This window comes from Balearica regulorum, chromosome 1, assembly GCF_011004875.1.
Source record: "Balearica regulorum gibbericeps isolate bBalReg1 chromosome 1, bBalReg1.pri, whole genome shotgun sequence".
NCBI lineage: Eukaryota > Metazoa > Chordata > Aves > Gruiformes > Gruidae > Balearica > Balearica regulorum.
In genome coordinates this window covers 146,359,620-146,375,663 of record NC_046184.1, presented here as the reverse complement: position 1 = coordinate 146,375,663, position 16,044 = coordinate 146,359,620, and the positions used below count along the sequence as shown (strand labels likewise).

The following is a 16,044-nucleotide window of genomic DNA, read 5'->3' as shown; positions in this document are numbered from 1 at the left end:
TTTCGCTTCCCTACATTTCTAGTCTGTGGTTTGCAAACATAATGGTTTGTGTATTCTTTATAAAAGCCAAGATTGGGATGGTAAAAGAATTTTAGCTGTATTTTTGAGTATTGAGGTTTTATTTTGGCTGTGTCTGAATCCACTCCTAGAGACCTAACCAAGCCCAACCTTAATTTAAAGTAAAACTATCTCATGCTCTCATTATCCTATATTAATACTTTTCAATTCCTTTGGCATATTGTGAAAGAAAAGCACGTGTTAATCCATATGAGCAGGCAGAAGTAGTGTACAGTGCTTTCAGATATTTTCATGTTTTGCAAAAAACGATAAATTCTCGCAGGAAGATGGTAGTGACTTTTTGTAATGTATGGGAAAACTAATGCATGAGGTGACTCTGAGTTTCCAAAGTTCGTGCTTTTTTTTTTTTTTTTTTTTTGCTGCTGTTGAGTTTTGGTTTTTAGTGACATGCACTTAGTAAGAATAGTCAGATCTTAGATTCTAGAGAGTGAATGCTGTATCTTGCCTAGCTGTCCTGCTACAAGCTTGATGGAGGGGGCTTGGGATATGCCATTATGCATTTAGACATGAGTTATTCATTATTTTATATCTTTGTTTCTCTACACCTTTCCTCAAAGTACATTTAAAAGCACTTATTCATTATGAGCTACAGCCATAATAATGCAAAGAGTTGGCAAGCTTACCCATAAGGTGCCATCTGTGATGTAGTTTAAGGACTTGAAGATAATAAGAGGAGAATTTAGGGTGAATAGGGAAAAAAGATGTGGCTTTCTGTAAGACAGGACAGTGAAGTTTCCTAAGGTGTTAGCCATGAAATGTGACTGTTCAGAGACTCTTGTTAAAATCATACAGAGACTGACGGATACATGATGCGTAGATGTGGCGCTTAGGGACGTAGTTTAGTGGTTGGACTTGGCAGTGCTAGGTAAATGGTTGGATTTGATGATCTTAAAAGTCTTTTCCAACCAAAATGATTCTATGATTCTATGCTGTATACAGTTACGAGTTAATAACAACCCACGTGATAGCTAATACAACTCTGTACGCTCTGAATTGCAGGGCTCAAAGGTAAATACGACTTTTGTGTAATTAGTGAGAAAGACTCCCCTCTCTCTGTTCATTTGAGAGTTCAGTGATCCTCAGTGGCATGCACAATCACACTTTGTGTTCATGAGACCTTTATGATTTGGCCAAGTGCTCTTTTTTCCATTGTCTATGCTGCAGCCCAGAGGAATGCTGGACAGGTACGCAAGCTCAGCTGCTTCTGTCTTAACATCCTGGTGGCTTTTAAAATGTCCTTGGATAATCACAACTGCTGTCTCTTACATAAAGCTCTTCTGGGCCAGAGCGCTTTGAAAGGAAACATCTAAGTGGCAGGGGATATTTTGACCACCTAATTATTTATGGCATGCACATCCCCTGCTGTTTTAGCCCTGTGGGACAAACAAGTAAACTTGAAGTGTCAAGCTGTGAATTTACTTCAGGAAGACCTGGGCTCAGATGCATAGCTAGTTTTGAGCAGGGAGTTTGACAAGGTAGCCATAATAGCATCTTATGGAGAAGCTGTTTACAAGATGAAACTGAAAGTGTCTTTTTCCAAATCACTGATAAATATAGTTTACGCTGTTGCCTATTGGCAAATCAATCTGATGTTTTTCTTGGAAATTTGCTTCCTTTTGATAATATCCTAAATACTGTGGAGTGGGAATTGTTCTGTGAAATGCTGTCTTAAATTATATACAGACAATTGATTAAAACTATGGATTAGGGATATTGAGAGAACGGCAAAAAGAACTGCTGAATCCTTTTGACAGATGATTGTTCTACTTTTTCTGGGGGGTAATGTGCTGTTGAGTTGTGTCTGATGTTGACTTGTTTACTTTTCCTCTTCTTCCTTTATTCCAAATAATATCTTAATCCAAGAAGACAGTAATACAAGCATGACATGAAATACACTGAGTATTTTCTCAGCAGCGCTGTTGGGGAACAATATGTAACACAGCATTGCCATGTGTGACTAAAAACGTAGCAGTCAGGGTGCAATGGGAAAGCCAGGGGTTTTCCTATTCATATCTAGGGATATCCAGTTGTCCTTTGTGCCACCTACAGTGAAACCTGAGTGCCTAAAATCCTGAATCTCAGATGAAGGTTTTGTTGGCTTATCTTTTGTCTCTTCAAACCCTTATTAATGCTTATGCTTCTTAGGGCTTCCCTGCCTGGCCTTGAAAACTGTTGTGTAGATACCTGGCCAGTGCAGATACTCTTTGTACCTGATGTCAGATGGGTGCTAATCTCCCACTTCACCACTCTCACAGTTCTGATTTAATTTGAGAGCCACCAAAGTTCAGTGGAGTGGCCTAAAAAGGTCCTCATTGTCCCAGATCACCTGACATGATGACAGTGGCCATCATTTGCAAATCATCATATAGTTTGAGAGCTCCTGCAGAAAGGTGGGAAGCTTTTGTTTTGACCAACACCTGAGGCTTCTGGGGCAAATGCAGTGTATTCTGCCTGTGAGGAACCCGTGTACCTTCGGGTAGAGCTCAACAGCCGTGCTTTGGGATGTATGTTTGGAAGCATTCCCAGCCTGGTGACTAGGTTAGACCAGAGTGAACTGAGAATGTGTCAGCTAAGGATGGTGCTACATTGATACATGTGACACGTGTCAAGTGGACAATTTTGCTAAACATCTCTCTTTCTTTCCTGCCCCCCACCCCACCCCTCCCTAGGGTTTGTGAACTAGAAGAATTGGGAGAACTGTCTCCTTGCTGGGAAAGCCTTCGTCGACAAATAGTTACACAGTACCAAACAATTATTTTAACTTATCAGGAAAATCTAACTGACCTGCACCAGTATAAAGGTGATTTCTTTTATGGAATAACGTGATGCTTCTTAACTGTGATTATTAGTGCTTCTCTGAGATTGGGAACCCAGAATGTTTTAGTTTGATGAGTAAAAAAATTACTATTTTTAGATTTCTTTATTAACATTTATTCTGAATTTACTAATGATCTGGGAATAATTGTATGCTTTATTTATTCTCTTATTTTACCCTTAGAGAACAATTATGAACAGTACAGAAAGATATCTTATTTTTTTTCTCTGCTTTACTTTCAGCATGTAGCAAATGATGACTGAAGCTTCTTGAATATTTTAGCATAAGCAGAAGCAGAGCGGTTTTATGCTAACTTTTCTCCTGTATTTCTCAGGTCCTTCATTTAAAGCCAGTAGCTTGAAAGCTGATAAAAAATTGGAATTTGTTCCTACGAATTTACATATACAGAGAATGAGAGTCCAGGATGATGGAGGATCAGGTATTTGGTTCTTTTTGTCTTTCTTCACCTAATTCTGTTACTTTTTTCTCCATTTTTTGATTTCTGTCCTTAACCATAAAGCCAAGTTTCTACAAACTACTGCTCTGCAGTACTAGTGCTACTTGGGATTTTGTAACACCTTCTATCCTCGGGTTCCAAATCTCTTAGCAAAAGAAGAGGTGTAAGTATAATTATTGCTATTCTACTGGTGGCAAACTAGGTTCTGGAGTTAACTTTACCCTAGGTGACACAAGTCAGCCTTAGTACTAGGGAATATATTGAATTAAGCTGCTGTGTCCCTTCCAGTCATTTTGGATTGTAGCAGAATAGCAAAGGTTCTGACTGTTTTTTGTTGTTAAGCTTGTGCACTTTTTCTCTGGAACCATCATGTACAGTTATGCAAAATTACAGCAGTTTGTTCATATCAAGCTTGTTTCTTCATAAATAGCCTAGGTTTACCCTTCTTTTAACAGTAATTTCCACTAACCATGGACACACGCTTGTCCCATGTATCCATATGAGGCATCCCAGTAATGGCAGGTTTTGCGTAAAGACCAATGTTCAAAGCTTCCTTTTCACTGTTAGTCTTCTAGATTAAGAAGCAGACGACCTGCATTCAAGTATGGTTCTTTCTACTTCAAAAGTACTTCATGGATTTCTAGGGCCTCTGAAACAATTGTTTTCCGTGTCCTTCAAAACACTGGCACAAAGTTTTACAAAAATTACTTTCAGTGTAGTTTTTCAATTTCCACAATTTGTTGTCCACAGTAAAGTTGACAAGCTTTCATTTGTAAGTCCTTTTTGTCCATCCCAGATCAGAACTACGACATAGTCACCATAGGAGCACCAGCAGCTCATTGTCAAGGCTTTAAATCAGGTGGCTTGCGGAAAAAGCTCCATAAATTTGAAGAGGCAAAGAAACAGTAAGTAGAAATGTTATTCTGTCAGCTGTTATCATGTCTTTTCCTCCTGGTCCATGCTCATGATTTGGAAAATCATTCCATTCTATGTTTTTGTTGCACTTCATTCAATAGTTCTACTATACAATGTGAAGATTGTTCCCTGTTTTTTTTCCAAAGGAGAGGGAAAACAGTTTCCTCTTTGCATTACCATCTGTGTTTGTTTACTGATGGGCCCTTTCTAATAGTCTGTTTAGTGAAATCTTTATTTTTCCCGCATACTTGTTGCTTCATTTAGTTTAGCTATTTTGAGTGTTGGGTTTGGGTTCTGCCTAATTGTGGATTAGAAAACTTGTCTGTAGAACCTCCTCAGTGGCGCTACATCATGTTTTCATATATTCGGGACACTTTCACCCCTCTCATAGCTTCAAGGTCCTGTTGCTGAACTCTCTTTAGTACAGAACAGCTGTGCCTGACAGGCAAATTCCTTGTTGACAATTTGGGTTTAGTTCTGAGACTATTACTGAAGGCTCAAGGTTTATGCACAGTTGAGGCTTCTCAATCTGGCCTCTACTCTACGCTACTGGCAGGATACTTGACTTTCACAGTCCTGTCTTCAGGGACTGCCTGGTGACCTCTCTGAAAATGCAACCATATATAAGAGTGAGGGGCAGAAATTGAGAAGGTCATGTACGCTAAAGGGGGAGACCTGCATGGCACCCACTCCAGCTCCCAAGGAAGAGATAATGCTGTCTGAGTCTGTGTTGCTTTTGCTAAAGTATGGAGAATTTAAGGAACAAATGAGAGCAGCAGGACAAGGAGTCATTGTAACCAGGGAAAAGGAGACCTTGATAATGCCGTTCCAAAGAAAAGATTTCTAGGATTTGGAGCTAATGGGAGGAGGGATTGATGTGGGAATCAGGCTCTTCCAACTGCAGAATTAGTTTTGGCGTTGGAGAAGAGAATAACAGCATTCTGTGAACATCAGTCAGATATGTACTGATAAAAAGATTGGTGCAAAAATTATGTGTAATTATTCCTGATTTACAGAGTGCGCTAGGATAGGACTAGAAGGAACTGTAAACCTGGAAACATTGGTATGCTAGGTTCACCCTTCTTGTTCTTTTGATGCCATTTATTGCTTTCTGAAATAACCTTCTGTCAGCTTAGTTGCTGAAGTGGGCCTCACTCCTGCAATATCTAAGCTCCTGTCTTCTCCCTGCACCCCCCCCCAGTAATTAAGCTGATTGGAGAGCTTAATTTCTGTCCCATACTTTTCCTCTAAGCTTTACGGAACTGTTCTTTCTGGATCCATAAAAACTGCAGGTTCAACATTGGAAGAATAACTTTCCTTTTAAATAACTTTTATCATGAAAACCAGTATAGTAGAACTGAGATCCATCTCCTCAGTTTCACTGTTACATAGATATTGTTCAGTTCTTTCTCCTTTCATTGGTAAAACTGTGCTTGCTGCACCCACAACATTTCCCCAGAACAACACATGGGCATCTGGCAATCTGTGGTTTTTTTTGCTTACAAGTTTAATTGTTACGTACTTGCCGTGTTGAAAAGATGACTCAAATAAGTTATTTCCCCAAACATCTTTTGTTTTGTTTTCTGCTTTTGGTATTTGCTAACAATCTGCTAATTTTATTTTGGTTTTTTGTTTTTTTAGCAGTTATGAGGAGTGTTGGTGAGTTTTCTGTTTCTGAGAGTTCTGTAGAGAGGGTTTCTGTTCTTTGGGTTGTTTTATTTTTCTTTTCTTTCTTTTCTTTGGCAAAGATCTGGTGTGTGTTACAGTGTGCAGGGCTTTTTAATGTCGTGCATCATGGTATCCCTAATTGTGCTCTAAGTAATTGTAGCTGCTTTGTAGAACATAATGTGTGAATGAATTTCATTTCATCTGCAATGTTTGTTTGTAATGAACAGCTAGCTTCCTGGCTCTCTCTGATCATAAGCAGTTAGAAAGCTGAAGATCAGAACACGATTTTATATCTTTTCCTCTGTTATTTCCAGTGAAAACTGCCTGGAGAGAGAAACGTTCTGCCAAAGGTGGAAGATAATTACGATAACTCTACGTATTTTTAAATCTTTATGTTGCTAGATTGGGCATGGTTTATATTTTTGTAACCCATGTCTTCATTTAAACATTTTCACTTAACTTTTGTTTCTGTTAGTTCATGTTGGGGTGTTCAATGCTATGAAAAGGGAACATTACTTTGATGGTTCAACAGCACAGAAGTTCTCCTCTAAATTACTTATATTAAAGGTTGAATCCCTAATTCACTGAGAGTTTGAGGCTGTGTTAAGTTTGCTGATACAGTAAAATGAGAGCTGTTCATTTGAAAAAGCAATTGCAGGTTGGAAAGTAAATATACATAAACTTCACACTATAAATTTTTCTCCCTGATCATCCCAGCCAATGTTTGTGATTAAGAATGTAATAATTCTAAATCAGATCTCAATATGCTGCATGGCCTTTCCCGCCAAATATGTCTTTATGCATGTTAACCACACTGTCGTGGAAAGAAATTGCTCAGAGGAATTGTCACTAAGATCACCAGTCAATGGAGAGCACAAATCACGTACAGGGAAAGTCCTAAAAGCTGAGATTAATTTGCTGTATGGCATAGCAGTACTGGGGAGTGTTTGTTCTCTGCTCCACTCAGGTGGGTGACCAGAGGGACACAAGTAAGGAAACTCTTTCAAGAATCACTTCTGCATTATATCCTTTGAAAACAAATCCCCCATTTTTTCTTGTAATGGAGCCCAGCCAGATACTGGGCTTAAGCTGCCCTCTTGCCTTAATATTAATTAAGGGACAACTGCGTTTTGTGGGAATGATTTTGAAGCATGCCGCATGCAAGCCTCCTGTCTTACCTCACAGACACACTGCAGCAATTAACATCATTGCTTTAGGGGTAGCAGAGGAATTCACACTCCTTGGAGGTCATGATCTGAGGTAACTGTGCCTGGAAAAGAAACTCCTCTCTGTGTAGTCTCTCAGCGTAGCTGTGTCCATTGAACAGCGCTGACATCGGTGCGAACAGTAGGTTCTTCTGTGCTGTTAGTACGCTGAAGCCATTCATGACTGGAAAAAATGAATAAAATTAAAGTAACATACAATTGGTGTCACCTCATGCTTGATGCCATGTCGTGAACGGGCAGCACACTTGTCACAGCTGGAGCTGGTGTAAAGGCCTGATCTTTGTATAGCTTTCCTACTGGGAGGAAAAAAACCCAGTATATTCCCTTGCAAAGGGAGTAGTGGTGGGTTGGTTCCAAACAGTTAAATAAGAGCACAACTTCAGCTTAAAGTAATTTTCTAAGCTAAAAGGCAGCTTTTGTGAATGGCTCTTCTCAGGTAGGATTAAATCACTCTTTAGAAGTGCTGTTCTCTCTGCCACAGTTACAATCCGAGTCCAAGCATGTGTCTTGAACTGGATAAGCAACTTCTGTAGACATCTAAACTTAGAGGACATGAACTATTCTCCTCCACTGCCAAGTAAGCGATCTTAGTGGAGCTGCAGCATCCCAGTATAAAGATATGTATTCTTGGTATAGTTTATTTCCCTTACTATTTGGAAAAGTATAAAATTTGGTCCTGCTTTATATTGTTATGGCTGAGTTTATAACAGGGAGATTTGTACCATGTCCTAGTTTAGCATAGTAAGTGTGTGCTAACAGAAACTAAACCAAGGAGAGAGTCCTTAGACTAGCCTGGAGATATACTTTACATATCGTAAGATTGCTTTTGCTGGTGTAACTTGAATCAGGCCTGCAACAGAGGGAAGGATATACTAGCAGAAGGAATTTTTGTTAATATCGTCGTGTTTGCACTACAGATCTTCTGCATTAGAAGGAGTGCAGATTTTCTTTTCATGGTGCTAGTAGCAATGTGATAATGCAAGTTTGTAAACCAAGCCTCAGGGAAGTGTCTGTGTGGTAAGGAGAGGGAGAGTGGGGCAAGCTGTCTCTGCAAACAGTGGTTCTGTCTCTGATAGCAAAATCTATCACCCACATTCTCCTCAGCAAAATTGTCCCCCCTGGTATCCTAGCTCTGCCCACAGTCCCTTGGCATAAGGGATTAGTAAATTTGCATCTGAATGCTTTCAGTAAAGGCAGAGAAGGCTCTAGGATCATGTTCCTGCTGTGCAATTGCCCACTGGTCTTTCACTGTTGATTGCTAGCTTAGGTAAATTTTTGTTGTCTGCCGTTAATTCCCCAGCATGCCACTGTAATGTGTGTTCCTCTAGATCAATTTTCCCCCTAAAATTAGTCTTTCTTTTTCAGCACATCAACAAGTTCCCAGTCTATAATATACATCCCACAGGACATTGTTAGAGCAAAGGAAATTATTGCACAAATCAACACCCTGAAAACGCAAGTCAGTTACTATGCAGAAAGACTCTCAAGAGCTGCCAAGGATAGATCAGCTAATGGCCTTGAAAGAACACTTGCCATCCTAGCAGACAAGGTAGGAGAATAGTACATTTCCACACTGAAGTACAGTGTATTTTTTTTCCTCTGTCTCTACTAGGTTTTCTTGAAAGATCTGTTTTACCTTGTTCAGTAGTGTATTGTAACAGGTACAGTCCTAAAGAAAAAGCAAAATCAGACCAGCCTTTAAAATTTGCTGCTTTTTATTTACTCTCCTACTTTTCATAGTCTTGCCTTCACCTCCTCTTGAGAGGGCAGTGGAGAGCAATGTCCTCTGGTTCCCTCTATTCATTCATCATATTCCAGAAATGTGCATTCTTCATTTTCTTTGTTTTCTCCATAACCACCTGCTTTTTTAAAATGTTCCTCTTGAGTCATCTGTCAAGCAGCAGCAACTAGGCAAAACTTAAGTAAATGAAACAATTCTATATTTTTCCACTGGTGAAATAAGGGATAATGTTGACACAGCCTTTGCTTGAATTATAGTGATGTGAATAAGTTATTTCTTGATGGGTGCTAACAGAAACCAGACTGGACTCACAGCCGAACACAAGCTTATTTACAGGAACAAAAACCCAAATACAGTTTTGCTGACCTCTTCCGTCCCTGAAGCAGATCTGAAGGTTGTAAATGGCAGTAATGGCCAATCAACTTGCCATAAATTGTCCCAGTGGAGAGGATATGTGTACAACTTTGTAAAGTGCAAAAAATAATGTGACCCTATGTAAACGTATTATTTATTATAGGATTCACTCTAAATGAGTACAGTGTGTTTAACTGATCTGTGGGATTTTCTGCAGCTGGACAATGTATGTATATAACATAGTAAGGGCTTGTTTGAATTGGGTTTTTTTATAGACATACAGGCCAGATACTTTTCATATTCACATAACTTATAGAAATCCTTTGATACGACACCACTAAATAAGAGTCAGTGTTGTAGTTTAATTCCAGCTGGTAACCAAACACCATGCAGCCGCTCGCTCCCCCCCTTCCCCCAAGGGGATGGGGAGGAGAAGGGAAAAAACCCAAACTCATGAGTTGAGATAAAGACAGTTTAATAGGATAACAAAGGAAGATAGTAGTAGTACTACTACTGGCAGTAATAATAATGATATCTAAAACAAGTGATGCACAAATGCAATTGCTCACCACATGTGGAAGGGTAAAAAACTAACCCGATGCCCAGCCTGTTTCTAAGCAGCGATCCCGCCTCCTGGCAACTTCCCCAGTTCTATCCAGAGCATGACATTACATGGTCAGGAATATCCCTTTAGCCAGTCTGGGCCAGCTGTCCTGGCTGTGCTCTCCTGGCTCCTTGTGCACCTGGCAGGGTGTGAGAAGCTGAAAAGTCCTTGACTTAGTGTGAGCACTACAACTACCTAGCAACAACTAAAAACATCAGTGTGTTATCAACATTATTCTTGTACTAAATCCAAAACACAGCACTATACTGGCTACTAGAAAGAAAATTAACTCTCTCTCAGCTGAAACCAGGACAGTGGGTTATATCTTAAGCCTTCCTCTTAAGTCTTGTTATGATTTCAGACAGGATGGTGGAGGTTAGCATGGTGTCTCTGGTGTGGCAACTATTGTGTGGGGTGCAAAAATGTCTGCATTTCATCAAATGGAAAGTGAAGTGCAAATAAAGGTGAATTGCACATTTATTAGTGAAATTTTGAACAATTGCAAGGCTAATATAGTAGTACAAACTTCGGAAATGTACCATTTGTGTTTTGGTGCCCTGTATTGCTTTTTAAGGACATTCTGTAAAATGATTTTAAAGGCACCCAGTTAGTTTCTTTTAAAGAATACTAGTTCTTTTTTCTTTCTGAGAAAGAATATAGAATACAGAATAATGAAAAAATGTTAAAATGTGGGGGGGTTATTTCTTTGTAGACCCGGCAACTTGTCACAGTCTGCGACTGCAAGCTGTTGGCAAATTCAATACACGGACTGAATGCTGCAAGGCCAGACTATATAGCTTCAAAAGCATCTCCAACCTCTGGAGAAGGGGAGCAAGTGATGCTGAGGAATGATCAAGATACACTTGTGGCCAGATGGACAGGAAGAAATAGCCGATCTTCTCTGCAGGTGGATTGGCATGAAGAGGAATGGGTACGTTTGCTTAGTGAAAAGATTAATATTTTCTTCTTTTTAGTTTTTGTTTGCAGTGTTCTTTTGTTTATAAGCTCTGTAACTGCTCACCAGATGTACATAGGATGACTATTTTGGAGGTATTAGTCAACTAGCAAAGACGGTTCTTCCATCCTATGCTCAGTCAGTCCTTGGGCATGGGGATACAAACAGGCCTGAATATATATTTCTGGATCTCCTAAACAGCGGAGATTGTTACAGTAGGCACATGGCTTTTCTCAAGTTGGTTCCAAGGGAAAGTAAATGTCTTTTAAAGTAAAAAAACTAACCATACTACGAATGGCTCTTACAGTTCTCCAAGATAAAGTATATTTTGCATGTGTTAGCTGTACAACTCAGCCTCCCTGGCTTTTATTCTCATATAAATATTTAGAACTTGCAGTCCATCTCTGTTTTGATTATGAATAGCATTTTAAAATTGTTTGCACAAAGAATTTAAATGGTCTTCCTTACCACACTGCCAGTTGAAATGAGAATTGGGCTGTGTAAATTCTGTCATTGTGTAATATAAACAGAAGTGAATTAACTCTCAAAAATAGTCAAGATTAATTAAAACCATTATTAATGTTGCAAAATACCAACTTGGAAATGAGATCCAATTCATTTTGGAAATGGATCCTTGCTAGTTTTAATTGTTTTGGCATACTTTGACTTACAGTCAAAGTCACAGTAATGAGATATGAATAAAGGCAATTCAGTTATTTAGACAGTAATACAATACAGTAATTTTATCTGTTATTCACTGAGTTACATGGGGAAAAAAGATGTGTGATTGTATACAGTTATTAAGTCAAACATGAGATTCAAGAATAAACAGTAGTGCCAACTGGAAATTGGAATAATAGCGCAGGAAAAAGCACTTAAAATTGTTCAGCAAATTTACTTAGAAAAACAGGTTTGCAATTTACCACGCAAGTCATGTCGCTACATATTGTTGACATGGTGGTATGCATTATTTAAATATCCAGAGTTTGTGTGTGCACAAATGTAAACATCATAGCCCATAGGAAACTTTGCAAAGGAATTGTGACTAGAATGACAGGAGGAAATATATTGCCAAGGGATTTGTTACCCAATGTCTCTTTTCTTTTTAAATTGAGAAAGAAATGTTTTCTTTTAAGGAGAAAGTTTGGTTGAATGTTGACAAAAGTCTGGAGTGTATTATACAGAGAGTGGACAAACTTCTCCAGAAGGAGCGCTTGCAAAGTGACAGCTGTGAAGATGTTTTCCAGTGCGACATCAGCTGTACTAGTAAGAAAGGTAATCGGGACACTCGCGCCTACTGGATAAATCCAGAAGATGTAAATGAGACCTCATCATCCTCACCACCTTCATCATCCTCACCACCACCTTCATCCATACCATCCTGTGCATGCCATTCTCTCAGAAAGACAAGTGCGTATGCCAGACACTGCTTCTCACTGCTGCTCTCTTGCTGTGCGCTGGCATCATTCCCAAGCCTCCGTTACATCCTTCCATGTGTTTTTAGTTCAGTGGTGGTGCTAAGCACTGATGTCAGACAGAAAGGGCTGGTGGAGTACTGGGAGCTGCTAAGCCCATGACCTGTTTTGAAATCCTGATCCCACTGAAATCGTTGCCAAATCCATTGATGACAGTGGCATTTGGTTTTCATGCTGGGTGTTTTAAGCTGGTAAAACAGATGTTTGGGTTAGCATATGTCAAACACCACCTCTGGTAGCTTTCCTGTTGGCTTCAGCTTCTTTGCAGCAATCAAAGTTTATTACAGTGAACCTCTCTATAAGAGATAAATAAAACATGAGAGAAGTGCAAGCACTACTGCAACACTAACGGTCCCAACTGGGCTGCCAAAGCATAGGAGGGGAGCCAAGGAGTCCCATTAGACTGAGCAGAACTTGGATGAACCTGCTGGAGTTTAAAGCAAATTTTAACCCAAATTGTCAAAAGCTGTGCTACTGAGGTACTCAATTGGTTAGACTTCTTGTAGCTGGAAGGTAGGAATTGGCAGTGCAAGCTCCAAGTGGAATAATCCTATCAAAATTTGAGGTAAAATGGATGCTGGATTGAATCCAGCATAATGCCATGAGCATGTGAATGAAAGATATTCTTATCAGTTTAGGTTGACAGTTTTGCAGCCGTGCATTAAATTTCAGAATTATTTCATTTACATATTTAACTTATTCTCACATTCTTTACATGTGGTCACTATGATTTGGCCCCTTAATAGAGCAAGTGTGCTAAGTTAATCTCTAGAAAGACTGATTTGTGTTTTCATTTCCTTTTTTCTGTTTTGTCTTATCGTTTGATGGCCCTTTGTCCCTTACCTGTGTCTGTGACTTCATGTCCATCCCATTGTTAATGTTGCAATGGAAGGCAGTACCGTAAGAAAAAGAAATCAAGAAGGAAGTTAAAATAAACGTTAATATATTTTTGTATAGCTTTGTACATGTTACATGTGATTTGCTTAGTATCTTAAATGACCATGTTTTTCTAAATTAGACTGACATTTTTGTGTATTATAAAGGAATAGGAGAGTTGGTTATTGTTTCAGAATGTGTTCTCTATTAATCGTTGACTAAATTTCTCCTACCAGTTTGATACCTTGAAATGTTTTTATTTGATAGCTAGTTTACATGAAGCTTTATATGTATTTACATGAAAGTTTTATCAGTAAACTTCAGTGCACCTTCATATCAATGAATAAAAGTTGTGGATTTTTAATATTAAAAAGCATAGGAAAAATCTGTGGTGGGTGATATCAGAAGCTGTCCCCAAAACAATTTGATGCTGAAAGCATCTTAAAACAATCATTTGCTTTCATTTTCAGTTGATCTTTTAAATCTGCTATACATCTTGACACTTATGCCATATAAAAGTGGAATTAGCTGCACTTGCCTACCAAAGGTTTTGTTTGTGCCAAGAATTTCTGTAACATTTCCCTGCTGTTCCTCCAAAATAGTAAAAAAAAAATCTTTCCATGTAATTCAACCTGGGATAGAAACATTAAATCAAGAAGTGTAGCAAGCTTTAAAGCTAAGGGGCTTGCTGCCATTTCCCAGTGCTATCGTAAGTGTAAAGACTAGATCTGAAGTCTGACTGTCAACCAATGTTGGGTGAATTTAACTTAAAAATCCTAGAGAGGGAATCCTATTTCTTAGGTATCTAGTGCAAACATTGTTTGTAAGTCTTAATAAGCAATTTGAATTGCACTTGGGAAGTTTATTGTAAGCCAGGGCAAGCCGAATACTTGATTACGTTCTCATCAGATGTAGTTCCTAATTAATGGTCAGGATTTTTAACAGAGGAACATGTTCAATACTATGAAAAAACTGGTCTTACTGAAGTGAATGAGAATTTTCCCATTGGGTTACTTTCCTTGACTCCACATTAAACCTGGCTTGTTAAATGGTTTTAAACTAAAAGAGATAGATCTAGACTAGATATAAAGAAGAGATTTTTTTATAATGAGGGTGGTGAAACAGTAGAACAGGTCGCCCAGAGAATAATTAAGGGACAAAGAAGATCCTTTCTTTAAGTTCAGAATCACAACATTTTTAAAGTTTTTCCTTGTCATATATTCAAAGAACTAATACTTTTTCTGTTTGTTAGTAATTCTGAGTTTTGAATAAATCACGCTGAGCAGGGAGCAGCCAGATTTTTTTTAAAGAAAGGTAAAAACCAGCAAACCAAGATAGTTCCAGAAGTGGTAAGAGACAGTAGAATGTTACTGAAGGACTTTAGAGGATCTCTCTAGAAACAAATGTTTGTGAAAAAAAAAATACTGCCTGAAATAGTAGAAGGGAAATTTATTAAATTCTTTTCAAATTTATTTTTGTTATAGGGTTAGGTATTCATTACTAAAATTGCATGGGGGCATATAGCTTCTTTAAAGAACACGATGAGTTTTAATGTACTGAGAGGTTTTTATCTCAGGATGTCTTGCTCAGCTGATTGTCCTAATGGATAAAATTGAATTTGATATTTTCTGTTATTTTCAAATTCACAATTCATTGACTAGTCAATCTAGATTTAAACAACAGAAGTTTAAATCCTATTAATTTAATAAACTACTTTTCATTAATGCAAGACTTGCTCTAACAGGATGTATGTTACTTTTTTACTGTTTGCATTGCACTGTAGTGTATAGTCATCTGACAGCTTTTTCCTCCCACTGAAGTGAGTGTGGAACACTCACAGGCTTCACTGGTGAGGTTTCAGCCCTTAATATATAACCTAATGCTTGCGTTAATGATCTCAGAAAATGTGTAACAGAAATTTGTCTAAGATAGCAAAGTGCTATTTCTTTATTACTCTTGAGTTGTGGGTGCCTTAATGTCATTTTCTGTTAAGTGCATTGAACTTACTGCTAGTCTTTTGCTATTCTGTTTAGCAGCCTTGCTGCCGGCTTATTCTGTAATTGCACTAAACCAGTGGTTCTCAAATTGTGCCCTGTGGATCACTGGGGATTGCTGGTAATCCACAGAGAGCCCCTGAGCTAGCGGGTACTGGCTTTCCTCCAAGTCCCCATCCAGGTGTTCCTCTGATCAGAAACAGTGGAGTGGAGGAGACAGCCCATGCCCTCGGTGCCCACAGGCAAAGGACTCTCTCTGCTGAGTTCCTCTTCACTCGGTGAAAGTGTTTGAGAACCCTGGCATTGAGCATTTGAGTTGCTTATGTTTAGACTGTGTTGCTGCTCCTTAATCATGCATGTTGCCCCTCCATTTCTGTGCAGATTGCAGCCCCACTCCGGAAGAATCTGGCCCAGGTATGTGCATTCATGGCTTCTGCTTCTTCTGAAAATTGCAGGGGTTTGTTCATAATTAACAACTGAACAAGTGCCTTGCTGTTAAGATTGAGCATTTTGAAATGGCAATGCTCTGCAATATCACGTGAGTTACCTAAGCATATTGAGAAGTTATTATTTCCTAAATAATAGTGCAAGGGGGTATCTGGTAACTTCTCATGCCCACGTATGGGAGAGCACTTGTTCACAGTCTCTGGTTTCTCCAGTTGATGTGTTTTAGCAAACTGTTGTAGGTGACAATGATTCGAGGCCTGTTCCAAATGTCATTGAAGTTTGTGGGAGTCTGACATTTCAGACATGCCCTTTCATATGTGCTGTTGAGCTGGCCTTTCTGATTGAGAACTCGAGCAGAACATGGAGCAGTCAACAAGGCTGATGGAAAATCTCTGTTATGGGTACAAACCAATCAATGTTTGGCACGGCAAATCTAATG

The 16,044-nt window shown here is 38.9% G+C and overlaps 1 protein-coding gene across 30 annotated transcripts in view; it reads left to right on the top strand.

Annotated features, from left to right (window-relative positions):
• The window catches only part of INPP4A (inositol polyphosphate-4-phosphatase type I A), a 141,766-nt gene that overhangs the window by 99,655 nt on the left and 26,067 nt on the right, over positions 1-16,044 (top strand). For 16 of the 30 annotated variants that reach the window (XM_075737702.1, XM_075737815.1, XM_075737687.1 and 13 more), the window contains 8 exons: positions 2,748-2,878; positions 3,228-3,332; positions 4,147-4,255; positions 5,907-5,924; positions 8,525-8,708; positions 10,571-10,789; positions 11,950-12,223; positions 15,540-15,572. In XM_075737702.1, the coding sequence (XP_075593817.1) occupies positions 2,748-2,878; positions 3,228-3,332; positions 4,147-4,255; positions 5,907-5,924; positions 8,525-8,708; positions 10,571-10,789; positions 11,950-12,223; positions 15,540-15,572 (1,073 nt within the window). The remainder of the gene's footprint in view (positions 1-2,747; positions 2,879-3,227; positions 3,333-4,146; positions 4,256-5,906; positions 5,925-8,524; positions 8,709-10,570; positions 10,790-11,949; positions 12,224-15,539; positions 15,573-16,044) is intronic. The other 14 variants (XM_075737921.1, XM_075737873.1, XM_075737927.1 and 11 more) reach the window with 5 other exon arrangements.